The sequence below is a fragment of the Orycteropus afer genome, unplaced genomic scaffold, assembly GCF_000298275.1.
Source record: "Orycteropus afer afer isolate SDZICR_OR568_19922 unplaced genomic scaffold, OryAfe1.0 scaffold00292, whole genome shotgun sequence".
NCBI classification, from domain to species: domain Eukaryota; kingdom Metazoa; phylum Chordata; class Mammalia; order Tubulidentata; family Orycteropodidae; genus Orycteropus; species Orycteropus afer.
In genome coordinates this window covers 4,324,866-4,337,497 of record NW_006921879.1, presented here as the reverse complement: position 1 = coordinate 4,337,497, position 12,632 = coordinate 4,324,866, and the positions used below count along the sequence as shown (strand labels likewise).

The 12,632-nt window shown below is 52.3% G+C and overlaps 1 protein-coding gene across 1 annotated transcript in view; it reads left to right on the top strand.

Moving 5' to 3' along the window:
- Positions 1-5,568: 5,568 nt before the first annotated feature.
- JPH4 (junctophilin 4) overlaps positions 5,569-12,632 on the top strand; it is a 7,362-nt gene continuing 298 nt past the window's right edge. The window contains exons 1-4 of the mRNA XM_007951211.2: positions 5,569-5,947; positions 6,698-7,469; positions 10,797-10,915; positions 11,262-11,794. Coding sequence (XP_007949402.1) covers positions 5,569-5,947; positions 6,698-7,469; positions 10,797-10,915; positions 11,262-11,794 — 1,803 coding nt within the window. The remainder of the gene's footprint in view (positions 5,948-6,697; positions 7,470-10,796; positions 10,916-11,261; positions 11,795-12,632) is intronic.

Here is a 12,632-nt window from a genome sequence, read left to right as displayed (position 1 = left end):
TCCCTCTCTCTCCCCTTCCCTCTCTGTCTCTCTCCCTCTGTCTCTCTCTGTCTCTCTCCCTCTCTCTCTCAACAACAAAGCCCATTCTTGGGTTACTCAGTCCACAGACCTCAAGCTAAAAGTCCCTGGTCCATAGTGACCCCAGTCCCACAGACATGTAGAGAAGGAAGTGGAAGCACTACTCAAGTAGCTCCTGCCAGGCCCTTCTTCTTGTCAGCAAAATCGGGGAGTATTGAAATGCAGGGGTGGTCAGGCAGGAAAGGACAGCCATTCAGAACATTCTGGCATCATGATCAAAGGAAAGGAGGGAGGCTGCATGTCCAGCCCTCAGTGGCCAGACAGAGGAAATGCAGCCTGGAGATGGCCATTCTGAGCCTCTCCCATTGATGAGATCTCTAGCCCCATCCTGACCCCTGGTGGCTACCTATGGCATGAGAAGAGAGATTAACCCAAACTCCTGGCTACCCTGGTGGGAGGGGGAAGCTAGCTAGTCCCAGTACCGCTGGAAAGATGTACTGCCACCCAACAGGCCCTGACTGATATCCCCAGGATATGCCAGAGTGTTTCCTAGGGTTCCTGCAGGAGGGTCTGCTCCAATGGAGATATCAGTGTCTTCTTAATATAAGCCTGGCAATCAATCAAACAATGCCTATAAAGATAGCATTTTTCACTAGTCATATTGGCAAAAACATATGTGGAGGGGGAGGCAATATGATCTAGTTCAATGCAGGATGCAATGAGACCAGTACTCTCAGGCAGGATTGGCGGAATGTAAATTCCTACAACCTTTTTGGAAGTGATCTGGCAAAGCAAATCCAAAATTTAAACAAACAGACAAAAAAGTTTCTATCCTCTGACCCAGTAATTCTACTTTTAAGAATCCCACTGTAAGAAATCATTAGACTGGAAAAACATGATACCTGAGATCTGAAAGAATGGGGGAAGAAGAAACAAGATTTTCCAAGAGTGACCATTGCTGAATCTGGGTGACCAGGACATAGGGGTTCTTTATTCTGTTTCGCCTACTTTGGTATATGTTCAAAACTTTCCACAATAAACATTTTTTTAAAGAAATCATCAGAGATGCAAGAGTTTTTATACAAACATGTTAATTTTTAATAGCAAAACAAATTGCAAGCAACCTAAAAATGTTATGCTAGAATGGTTCAACAAATTATGGTGTACCCAAACAGTGGAATATTATGTAGCCATTAAAAATTCAAGGACATTTTAATGACATAAAAAAACATGCTTACAATGTAATGCTAACTGAACAAGTAGAATACAAAAATATATATGCAGCATTTAACTAATTATGTCCAATAAAAGTGCACAGAAAAGAAGGCTATGAAAATATACTGAAATGTTTGTTATCCAGTGAGACTGTGGGTGATTTTTATTTTTATTCTCGATATTGTACCATATTTTTTTAATTCTACAATGATCATGTTTTACATTTATAAACAAGCCAAAAAAACTACGCTTGTTAAAGTACACTTATTTGGTAGTCTGAAATCTATTCAAATCCAGGGGCTGCCACATAGTAGCTATGCAACACCGAGCAAATTAACTTCTGGATCTCAGATTGTTCTGGTTACCTAGTACTGCTCTGAAAAGGATATACTACAAATGGGATGGCTTGAACAAACGAGTTTATTCTCTTAAAGTTCAGAGGCTTTAAGTCCAAGTTCAAAGCACCAGGCTCTAGGGGCTAGATGAAAGCCCCTCAACCTTGGCTTCAGCTCTACCTCCTGTTCTCGGCCCACTGGAGCTAGAGGCATCTTTCCATCCAGATAGCTGCTGGTTGCTGAGGCTGACAAGACCAAGGTTGACAAGTAAAAAGGCACAGTCCCAATGTTACCAAACCACACGGCAGGCCATTAATTCAAGTCCATTGAAAGTTCCAAGGGCGGCAGAGTATGGCAGGCTGTTGAACAGTGACATGGCTGCATGCAGGGTTCAAGCGCACCATAAACTAGAGACTGTTCCCAAAGCTACTTCTTATATACAGGAAGCAGACCACATACCCAAAGCAGCTACTTCGTTGCTCCAATAGATTCCACCATGGAGTTAATTGCCAGTCTTACCATGGAGAATAACTACATTCAGCTGCCCAGCCACTCAACCAGGCCCAGCCAAGTTCACACGCTAACTTAACCACCACGTGAATTCCTCATCTATAAAACTGGTATAATGCTAACGTATTTTTCAAGCCACCATGTACTGGGTATTTACTATATGAGAGGCAATATGCCAAGTGGTTTTTCCTCCAATATATCATTATGCATTTTATTTGTACATGATAATCTCAATCTTCACAATTCACCACGGACTAGGTTATATTATTCCCATTTCAGAGATATGCAAACTGTGGCTCAAACATATTATGTATGGAGCTCAGGTTTACCCAGCTAGTAAGTGGTAGAGTCAGGATTCAAACGTATGTCTGTCCATCTTTGAAAGCTTAGCTCTTGGCCTCCACCCTCAGCTGCTCAAAATTAGCTTTATTGTGAGGATTGAATGAGGTAATACAGACAGGATGCCAAGCACAGTTCCTAGCACAGAACTGTTCCATTTAATGTCAAGTCCCTTCTCTGAGGCACCTGGACAGAAAGAGCTGGTGCACCCTTTGAAAAAGAAGTGCAATGTGTCTGATACTCAATAAACCAATTGAACGTTTGATGAATGGCAAAATGCGTAGATGGATGGATGGATGGGTGGGTGGATGGATGGATAGATGGATGGGTAGGTGGATGGGTAGATGAACAGACTCTCCGCCAACAGTCTTGTCCCAATAGGGCCTAAATGTGTCACCATATGGCTGCCCTGTCCTGTGCTAGGCACTTAGAAGATGTAGTCTTGGCTCTGGAGGCTTAAATTTTACTTGTTTCTCCAACTTCATATCCACCTTTCAGAAAACACAAGGCAAAGGAAATTCCTGTTTATTCCAAATCTCATACCCTTTGTTTTACCAAAGTACTCAAAATGGAGTTTCCGAGTCCAAGAGAGGTTCCCAAATATATAGAATCCTGGGAAGAGCAGCCAGGTTCAAAAGATCTGAAATCTAGTGTTCTAATCCCAAATTTGCCACCTCTGCTGGTGAGTGACTTCCCCTCTGGGCCTCAGTTCTCTGCTCTGTAAAACCAGACTTTGTATGAAAATGAAAGCAACTGAGTGCATTTGACAATCTACCCCACAGAGTGTAATTAGACACAGTGGCCTTTTCCCTAAACCCTTAGGGGCAGGGATGGAACTGAACACAAAGACTCAGTAAACTGAGGGGGGAGGAGAGGCAGTGTGTGCCTGCCTGCTTCTACCTGGAAACAGTAAGGCCAAGGATATGCTGCCCCTCAGGTGGGTGGATGAAGAAGAGTGTACGCTGGAGGGGGTCTTTGCCACACGAAACAAGGTCCCACCCAAACATATCTGTGTGTTTTTGCCTCTAGGTTTGCAGAAGAGGAAGGAAGGCTCAAAACCCTGTAATCTTCATGGCATTGCCAAGCATGGTCCTCTGTTCCTCATTCAAAAACAATATACCCCTCATCCCCCCCCTCCCCTTCACAGGAACAACCCAAGGATAAACAATTGAGGGGGGGCTGGGGAGCTGAGGACTGGATAAGTACTGGTGGGGCCAGGTTTCGTGGCAGGACCCCATTTCAAGCTTCCTCAGATAGTACAAGTAGGTGAGCTTCTTGGTCCACCTCTAGCAGCTTCCTTAGGGAGGGCAGCAGACTCAGCGGACACAGGCATCCACGCCCAAAGGCTTTCTGATGTCAGTCCAGGCAGCTGTCAGGGCTAGAGCTTTGGGTTTCTCCTTCCTCCCCAGGACCCCACAAACACCACTTCCGGTCCTCCTGCCTCTATCTGGGCTCTTCGTGCCTGGATTTCTATACCCACTCCTGCCCTTCCCTGTGCAGAGCTTTCGCCCTTCCTCTCTCAGTCTCCATTATCTTTCTTTCCCCTACTTCTCTTCTTCCCCGGCTCCTCTCCTCCTCGCCATCCTTCACCAGCCCCAGAATGGGTCTTCCTCTTTTCCTCCCTCTGGCGCTGTATCTCCCCCCTCCTTAGCTCTCACCGCTGCACCTCTTTCTTTGTATTCCTCTAGCCCTCTCAGGGCCTCGCCAGCATCTCTCCTCCCCCGCCTGGCTTCGGCCTCCCCCTGCCTCCCCATCTTCAGCTCAGTCTCCTCCCCCTCACTCCTCTCCCCTCTTCTGGCTTCACCCTACTCCCTGCCCCATCCCAAGGTTTCTTGCCACCTGGGGGGGTGTCTCTGTGCCTCCCATTCTGCTTTTTGGTCCGCCTCCTCCCTCTACGAAAGATTAGCGAGCACCCATCCTTTTCAGCCCGGGCATCCCCACCACCACCTCCGCCACCATCTCTCTCCATTTATCTCCTCCTCTCCCCGCCCTCTCTTCTCCTTCTCTCTTCTCCCTGCCCCTTTAAATCTGCCTAGCCCAGCCTCCCCCGTGATGCTGGGATGGAGCAAACATTGATTTGATTTGTGCTGGGATGGAATCAGAATTTTGATTTTTTTTTCTTCCCCCAACCATAAGAAGAAAAAAAATAATAAAAACACCCCCTTTTGATAGCTCCCTCCCCCTTCCCACCCAGCTTCCAGATCCTCTTCCTTATCTCCATCCAAGGCAGATTTTTTTTTCCTACACTATTCTCATCTTCCCCCCATCACTGCCACTACCCCCTCCCCACCTCCAGCTTGCTTCTCGATCTGAGGAGAGAGGGTATTCTCGCCCGCGGCTCTCCCACCTTCGCGCTCTGGGTTGGAACAGTCTCTCCGGAAGGGGAGGGGGTTGCTGGTCCAGGGTGAAGTGGGAGTGGAGGTATCCAGCCATGGATGTTATCCTTAGGAGGCAGCCTGAGCCCCAGCCCACATGGTGAGTAGCCGGCCCCCTCCCTTGCGCCTGTCTGCCCATCCCCGTCCTCGCCTTTTCCCTGGAGAGCGTCCCCCATCCCCATCCTTTCCCACCAAACCCCCTGCCCACCTTGCGCCAATCCCTCTCCCCTCCCCCACTTTGGCAGGGAAGCCAAAGAACCCAGGCGGAAAGGTCCTAAAAGCAGCCAGGAAAGGGGGTGGCCTCAGACCCTGCCCAGCCGCCTCCCAGGACCCCCCAAACTGTCATCCACGCTCGGCACTCGACACTTTGGGGTTCTGGGTTGGAGAAGTGGGACTCCTGCTTGGGGCTGGGCCCCAGCCCTGGAAGGGGCCCTCTACAAGGAGGAAGGGTGGGGGACCCCTGGTACCCTCAAAGCTTGGGAGCTGCTGAGAGATGCTGCCTGGGGCGGCGGGGGGGGGGGCGCCGGTGTCCCGAAGCCACTAGGCCTGGGAGCGGCGGGCAAAGAGGAGGGGCCTCTCTCGACACTCCCCTCCTTTCTCCGCAGCCACTCAGGATGAGGGTCCAGCCCTGCCTGCCCGCGCTGGGGCTCCCCCGCCCGGCCCCGGTCTAACTGCCCCCGCCCCCAGGCCTCGCCCGATTCCCAGGCCCCCAGCCGGCTCTCCAGCCCCAGGATGCTCTGAGCCGCTGGGGGGCTGAGACCACGCCAACTACATGCATGTCCCCCGGGGGCAAGTTCGACTTTGACGACGGGGGCTGCTACGTGGGGGGCTGGGAGGCGGGGCGGGCACATGGCTACGGCGTGTGCACCGGGCCTGGCGCCCAGGGCGAGTACAGTGGCTGCTGGGCGCATGGCTTCGAATCACTGGGCGTCTTCACGGGGCCCGGTGGACACAGCTACCAGGGCCACTGGCAGCAGGGCAAGCGCGAAGGGCTGGGCGTGGAGCGCAAGAGCCGCTGGACGTACCGCGGCGAGTGGCTGGGCGGGCTGAAGGGGCGCAGCGGCGTGTGGGAGAGCGTGTCCGGCCTGCGCTACGCCGGGCTCTGGAAGGACGGCTTCCAGGACGGCTACGGCACCGAGACCTACTCCGACGGAGGTGCGGGGCCTAGCCCACTGTCTGTCTGCCAGTCTGCGTGCGCCGCGTGCGCCTCCCGGTCGGCCTGTCCCGCGTATGCCTTCCCCATCAATATGCCCCCCGCGTCCATCTTTCTAGCCGCCCCCCCACACCCACACACACAAGCCTTCATTTATCTGTCCCCAAGCTGCCTGCTTTTCCAGTCCCTAACCAGCCTGCCCCACCTCTTCCCTGGCTGCCTGTCCCCCACACCTCCCCTCTATCTGCCTGTCCCTCACACCTCCACTTTACCTGTTCCCTCATACTTTTTCAGTCAGCTTGCGCCGCATAGATAGTCCTGTCTGCCTGTCACATGCCTATCTCTTGCATTTCTGCTTATCCCTCATACCTCTGGTCGTCTACCTGTCCCTCACTCTCTTTTAGAGGGCCTGTCACAGTTCCTCTCTCCATTCCTCATACCGCCATTTGCTTATCTGTCTGCCTGTTCCAAGGCTCTCCTATCTGCCTGTTTCTCTTCTTCCTCCCCACCCCCCACTCTGTCCATATTGCCAATATCCACGGACCTCCTGTTGCCTGCCTGCCTACATTCAGCTCTTTTGCATCTTGCCACCTAGTCTGGCTTAACCCAAGCTCCTAGTTGTCTTCTCGGATCTCCACGCTAACTGGCCCTACCTCTCGCACCCGTCACTTTGGCTGCCAGGGGCGCTGGGGGCCTGGGATGCAAGTAGGGGCGGATCCTGACTCTTTCTCCTACCCCTGCCCCTCCCGCAGGCACCTACCAGGGCCAGTGGCAGGCCGGAAAGCGCCACGGCTACGGGGTGCGCCAGAGTGTGCCCTACCATCAGGCGGCGCTCCTGCGCTCGCCCCGCCGCACCTCCCTGGACTCGGGCCACAGCGACCCCCCGACGCCACCTCCGCCCTTGCCCCTGCCGGGCGACGAGGGAGGCAGCCCGGCCTCAGGCTCCCGGGGAGGCTTCGTGTTGGCTGGGCCCGGGGACGCAGATGGCGCGGCCTCCCGAAAGCGCACCCCTGCGGCCGGCGGTTTCTTCCGCCGCTCGTTGCTGCTCAGCGGGCTCCGGGCGGGCGGGCGCCGCAGCTCCCTGGGCAGCAAGCGGGGCTCTCTGCGCAGCGAGGTGAGCAGTGAGGTGGGCAGCACAGGACCCCCGGGTTCCGAGGCCAGCGGGCCGCCGGCCCCAGCGCCGCCCGCCCTCATCGAGGGCTCGGCCACTGAGGTGTACGCGGGAGAATGGCGTGCAGACCGGCGCAGCGGCTATGGCGTGAGCCAGCGCTCCAACGGGCTGCGTTATGAGGGCGAGTGGCTGGGCAACCGGCGGCACGGCTATGGGCGCACCACCCGCCCCGACGGCTCTAGAGAAGAGGGCAAGTACAAGCGCAACAGGCTGGTGCATGGGGGGCGTGTCCGCAGCCTCCTGCCCCTGGCCCTTCGGCGGGGCAAAGTCAAGGAGAAGGTGGACAGGGCTGTCGAAGGTGCACGTCGAGCTGTGAGCGCTGCCCGCCAGCGCCAGGAGATCGCCGCAGCCAGGTGGGTGTGAGGCCGTGTACAGAGGCCAAAGTTGGGCTAAGAGGGGAGAGTGCACTGAGGACAGGGAAGGCCCAGGGTGCTAAAGGAGAACCTAGACCCACGGTCTAGGGCCTCCTACAGAAGAGCAGGCCTAGGACCAAGAAGTTGCAGCCTTGGGTATTTGGTGTTTATATCTGAGACTACAGGTGGCTATTGGTGTGACTGTGGGTGGCCAGATATTTGAGGGAAGGGATGTAAGACTGTCTCAGTGTCTTTTGTGAAGATGTATGTCTATGGACTCCATTGGTGTGTGTGGGAGTAGCTAGCTATGTGTGTTGCTATGTGTACAGGCCCAGAAACCTCTTAGAGCTCAGCATGTCCCTAGTCTTCCTCCTCTTTCAGCTGATCCTGCCTCCAGGCCTCAGGCTGGAGGCAGCAGACTGATGAAGCATGGGCCAAGGACAGAGACAGGGACTGTCCATTCCTAGCCACACCCCAGCTTGCCCACAGTCTGATACCGTTTCAGCCTTGGGCCTTGGTGCAGCTCTAGCAGAGCTAACCATCTACCTGAACTTATAGTCTCTCCCAGTTTTGCCTCATCTGCTTCCCTTTACCCAGCTGATAAGATTTCTGAAAATTTATCTGTCTGTAAATAAAATTTTCTTTCAGTAAATCAGATTACACTGTCATGTATTGGGAGCCTTGCTATCAAAAACAGTGCTGCCCAATAAAAAATAAAATGTAAGCCAAACATTCAATTTAAAATCTTCTAGTAGCCATGTTAAGGAGCTCTGGTAGCATAGTGCCTAGAGCACTTGACTGCTAACCAGAAGGCTGGCGGTTCAAACCCACCAGCCCCTCCTCGGATGGAAGATGAGGCAATCTACTTCCACAGTGATACTGCCTCGGAAACCCAAGGAGGAGGGGTCGATATGAGTCGGGTCTGACTTGACAGCACATAACAACAACGATAACAGTATCCATGTTAAAAAAAGAAGAAACAAGTGGAATTTATTTTAATATTTTCAACTAAACCAGAATATCCAATATATTATCATTTAAATATATATATAATCAATATAAAATTATCAATAAGATTGTTTATATTCTTTTTTTTTTCCCCTAAGTCTGCAATCTGATGTGTTTTGCATTTAAAGCACATCATCCCAATTCAGACTAGCCACATTTCAAGTGCTTAATAGCCACATATGGTCAGTGACTATTGAATTAGCACAGATCTAATGGAGGCTAAAAAGCCATTTGTAATGAGATTCACAGGTCCCTAATTTATACAGTCACACATTCAAGTTTTCATATATTGGATTTTCTTTAAAAGAGGGGGCACAGTTGAGGGGTTTTGTATTTCAATTTCGGACTGTTTGAGAGGGCGTAGGTCAGGATATGTCTAAATGTGCTTCAGTGAGTTAGTATAATAGGTGACAAGGTATGTGTATCTGTATGAACGTGAACATATTAAATTGAGAGATGTTTCTGATGTCTGGGTGGTTAGAGTCCAGCTTCTAAAGCCAGGAAAGGAAGAAGACAGAGCACCAGGGAACACTTTAGGCTAAATAGGGAGGGGGAGTGTGCAAGAAAAACTGATCTCAGTAGCTAGAGGATCAGGCAGTGGGAGGAGGCTGGTTGATCTCCTCAGCAACAGGCCTGACAACCCTGATTGGCTGTTGGCTGCCATAGAAACAGCAGAGCCTCAGCAGCAGGTGCCTCTGCCAGGTAGCCTGAGCCTGGCCTGATGCCTGAGCATAGACTGAATCTAATGCCTAGGGTTTGATCATCCATACCCTCCCTACACAAAAACACAGGCTCTTGTCAGTGCACCAGTTTCATGGCCACCAAGAGAATGCAGTGCAACCAAGTGATCTTCATACCCTGCTCCAATCTCTGAGAAGAGCCCAGGTTCAGTACAGGGCTGGTCCTATAGACTCTGAAAACCCTAGGATAGAACAGGGTCATCTGAGGTTCCTCCGAGCAGGCTTAAAAATTCTTGACCCACCAGATTTGAGGGGAAGAGACTAACCATGTTTTCCCAAGAGGTGGACCTACGGCTACAGTGAACATCACCCCTCTCCTCCCTCCCCTAATAACCAGGTCTGCCTTTCCAAGCCAGATAAAACAAGTCTATGACCAGAGGGAGTTAAGGATCTTGATCCATTCAAGCCCGTGGCAGTTACATCTGATTACCTCTATCACTGCTTCTTTGTGTCCCACCTTCAGTCCAAATAATAACTAATTTAATGATTACAAGGTATCTGCAATTAATAGCAAAGGGTGAAAGGGAAGGGAAAATCAAGGAAGCATCTGACATCAGAGGGAGAGCTGAGAAGCAGGAAGGATTAATAATGTTTCATGCTTACCTGTACCTAAGTAGCTGGCTATGAAGCAGGGCAAGATGGGATGGGGTTTGTGAAAGGGAGACTAAGAGCTTACCCAAAAGGTATACTCACAATAGTGAGAAAGCACGCATCTTAGTAGGGAGAGGGGATGTGTTAATAGCAGAAAGAGGGGTCCTACCCTTTCTCCAGTTCCAGAACTCAGAAAATGGTAAGATGGGGCAACAGGGCAGTGGTAGTGATGGAAGTGGGAGAATGATGTGGTAACAGAAGAGACTGCAGAAAGCACAATGTAAAATTCTCATGTCGAGAAATCTGCCCTGGAAGAGGTAGGATTAAATAGTAAAATGGAATGGGAGTGGTACAGGGAGGGAGCAAAGGCTTCTGCCACAGAGAAAAAGGTGGTCCAGAGCCAGGGGGCAGGGGAAGGGTGCAGCTGCTAAGAGGGCAGGATCACAAGGTCCAGGAAAATGCCCTGGACCCCACAGAGAGGTGTGTGATCCAAAGGGGGCCAGTGAGAAGAGTCCATGACAACAGGAGATACTGACAGCAAAGAGGGTGACAGGCTTATTTGGAAGCACTAAGCAGGTACAGCTGCAGAAGGATGTGCTAAGAGAGTGTGGTCTCAATTATCACTGAGAAGGAAGCAGGACAGGAGAACAACGGAGCTGAGGGCAGCCATTTGAGGAGGTCCTGGCGCCTGCAGCTGGAAAAAGGGAAGTGTTACTATAGGACTTAATGGCAGAGGGGTGTGAGAGCAGCAAGAAAGTGTGATGACATTAAGCTCAGCCCAGGTCCAGGACAGGAAACCTAAGGGGAGTTGCCCACACCTGCTGGGGAAGGGAAGTAACTGGCTGAGGAAGGGTAAGGACTCCAGAGGGGAGCTCAGATCAAGAGGATGTGGTGTGGTGGAATGTGGGTCAGGGGGCTGGAGCATCTGAGCAGGGACTCAGTTGAAGTAGGGAAAGGCCTTCTAAATCCTCACCCCTGGGACCCACAGGGCAGCAGACGCCCTCCTAAAGGCAGTGGCTGCCAGCAGTGTCGCTGAGAAGGCTGTGGAGGCAGCTCGAATGGCCAAACTGATAGCCCAGGACCTGCAACCCATGTTAGAAGCCCCAGGTGAGGTGTGGGCAGGCTGGGGGTGGGGGTAAGACCCCTGAGGAGCTGGACAGCTCAGGTGCTAGGAAAGGGGAAATCCCTGTAGGAGACTAGGAATGCAAATAACCAAGAGATAAGGGTCTAAGGGGATGGAGGGTGGGGCCAGGCCCAGTTGTTTGGGAAGTGGGACTGAGAATTTGTGGAGAAAGGTAATAAGGATGGGGGAGGGGAGCTGGGGGCTAGTAGTGAGGGGCTATAGGCTTGGGAATACCAAAGTCCTGGGAGGTGCTTATTCAGGGGGATAAAACTAACTTTTTGAGCCCAAGGCCAGATAAGCCCCTCTGATTCTGAGCTGTCCCCACCCCAGGCCACAGACCCAGGCAGGATTCAGAAGGTTCCGACACAGAGCCCTTGGATGAGGACAGCCCTGGGGTATATGAGAATGGACTGACCCCCTCAGAGGGCTCCCCTGAACTGCCCAGCAGTCCTGCCTCCTCTCGCCAACCCTGGCGACCCCCCGCCTGCCGAAGCCCACTGCCTCCTGGAGGGGACCGGGGTCCCTTCTCTAGCCCCAAAGCTTGGCCCGAGGAGTGGGGGGGGCCAGGTGAGCAGGCAGAGGAACTAGCTGGCTATGAAGCTGAGGATGAGGCTGGGATGCAGGGGCCAGGGCCCAGAGACGGTTCTCCACTCCTCGGAGGCTGCAGTGACAGTTCAGGAAGTCTTCAAGAGGAAGAGGGGGAAGATGAAGAGCCCTTGCCACAGCTGAGGGCCCCAGGAGGCTCAGAGCCTGGACCCTCAGCCACTCCTGTCCTGAGGGGCACATCCTCCAGAGGTCCTGATGCTGAGCACCTGATGGAAGAGCTTGAGGAGCCTGCTGCAACCGAGAGGCCTGCCCAGCCGGTGAGACAGCCTCTGTCCCCACTTTGTGCCTGAGTCTCTGCTCCTTCCCGGTCCCTCTTCCCCTCAAAGCCTTCCCTCCCACCCTTTCTAGACCTATCTGATTACCCAGTGGTCTCTGACTTGGACTCAGCTTCCTCTACAGCTGCCCAGTCTTGGACTATATACCCACTTTAAAAAGAGAGAGAACTTTCAAGCTGGAAAGAACCTTAGAGAACTTCATTTGACAGATGAGGAAACTGAGGCCCAGAGCACTTAAAGTAATCTGCCTAAGGTTATAAACTAATAATTAACAGAAGAGCCAGAACATGTTTCCTTGTTCTCCTTCCATACCATTTCCAGCTCCCAATTTCCTACTCCACCCCCACCCCTACCTCCGCACTTTCTCTCTTTGGTGCCCAGAAGTAAAAAAAGAAAAGATTGTTCCCTCCCTACCATGACTCTACCCCCTCTCCTGCAAAGAAGGGAAATAGGAAAGAAGGCAGAAAACTGGGAGGGGTGGAGTTTCCCTAGAACCCTCTACTCTGATTGGACTCCCTGTCTTCTTCTGTTTCCTAGCAACCACATCCTCACCCCCTTCATCCCTCTCTGCCTTACTGCAGTAACAGCTGCTGCTGCCAACGTCTGCTACTAGGGCCAGGCACCTCCTGCCTGTGCCATGTGACATGCTAGTGGGGGGGGGGGGCAGAGGGGAGGAAGGGAGGGGAGAGGGGAGGAAGGGAGGGAAGAAGGAAGGGCTATCTCTACCTTGTGGGTATCAGAGGGAAAGTGGGCCATGACTCGGAGAAGAGGGGTGTTTTGCAATCCAAAACAAAGGTTGGAGCTCCATTCTGGCCTCTGG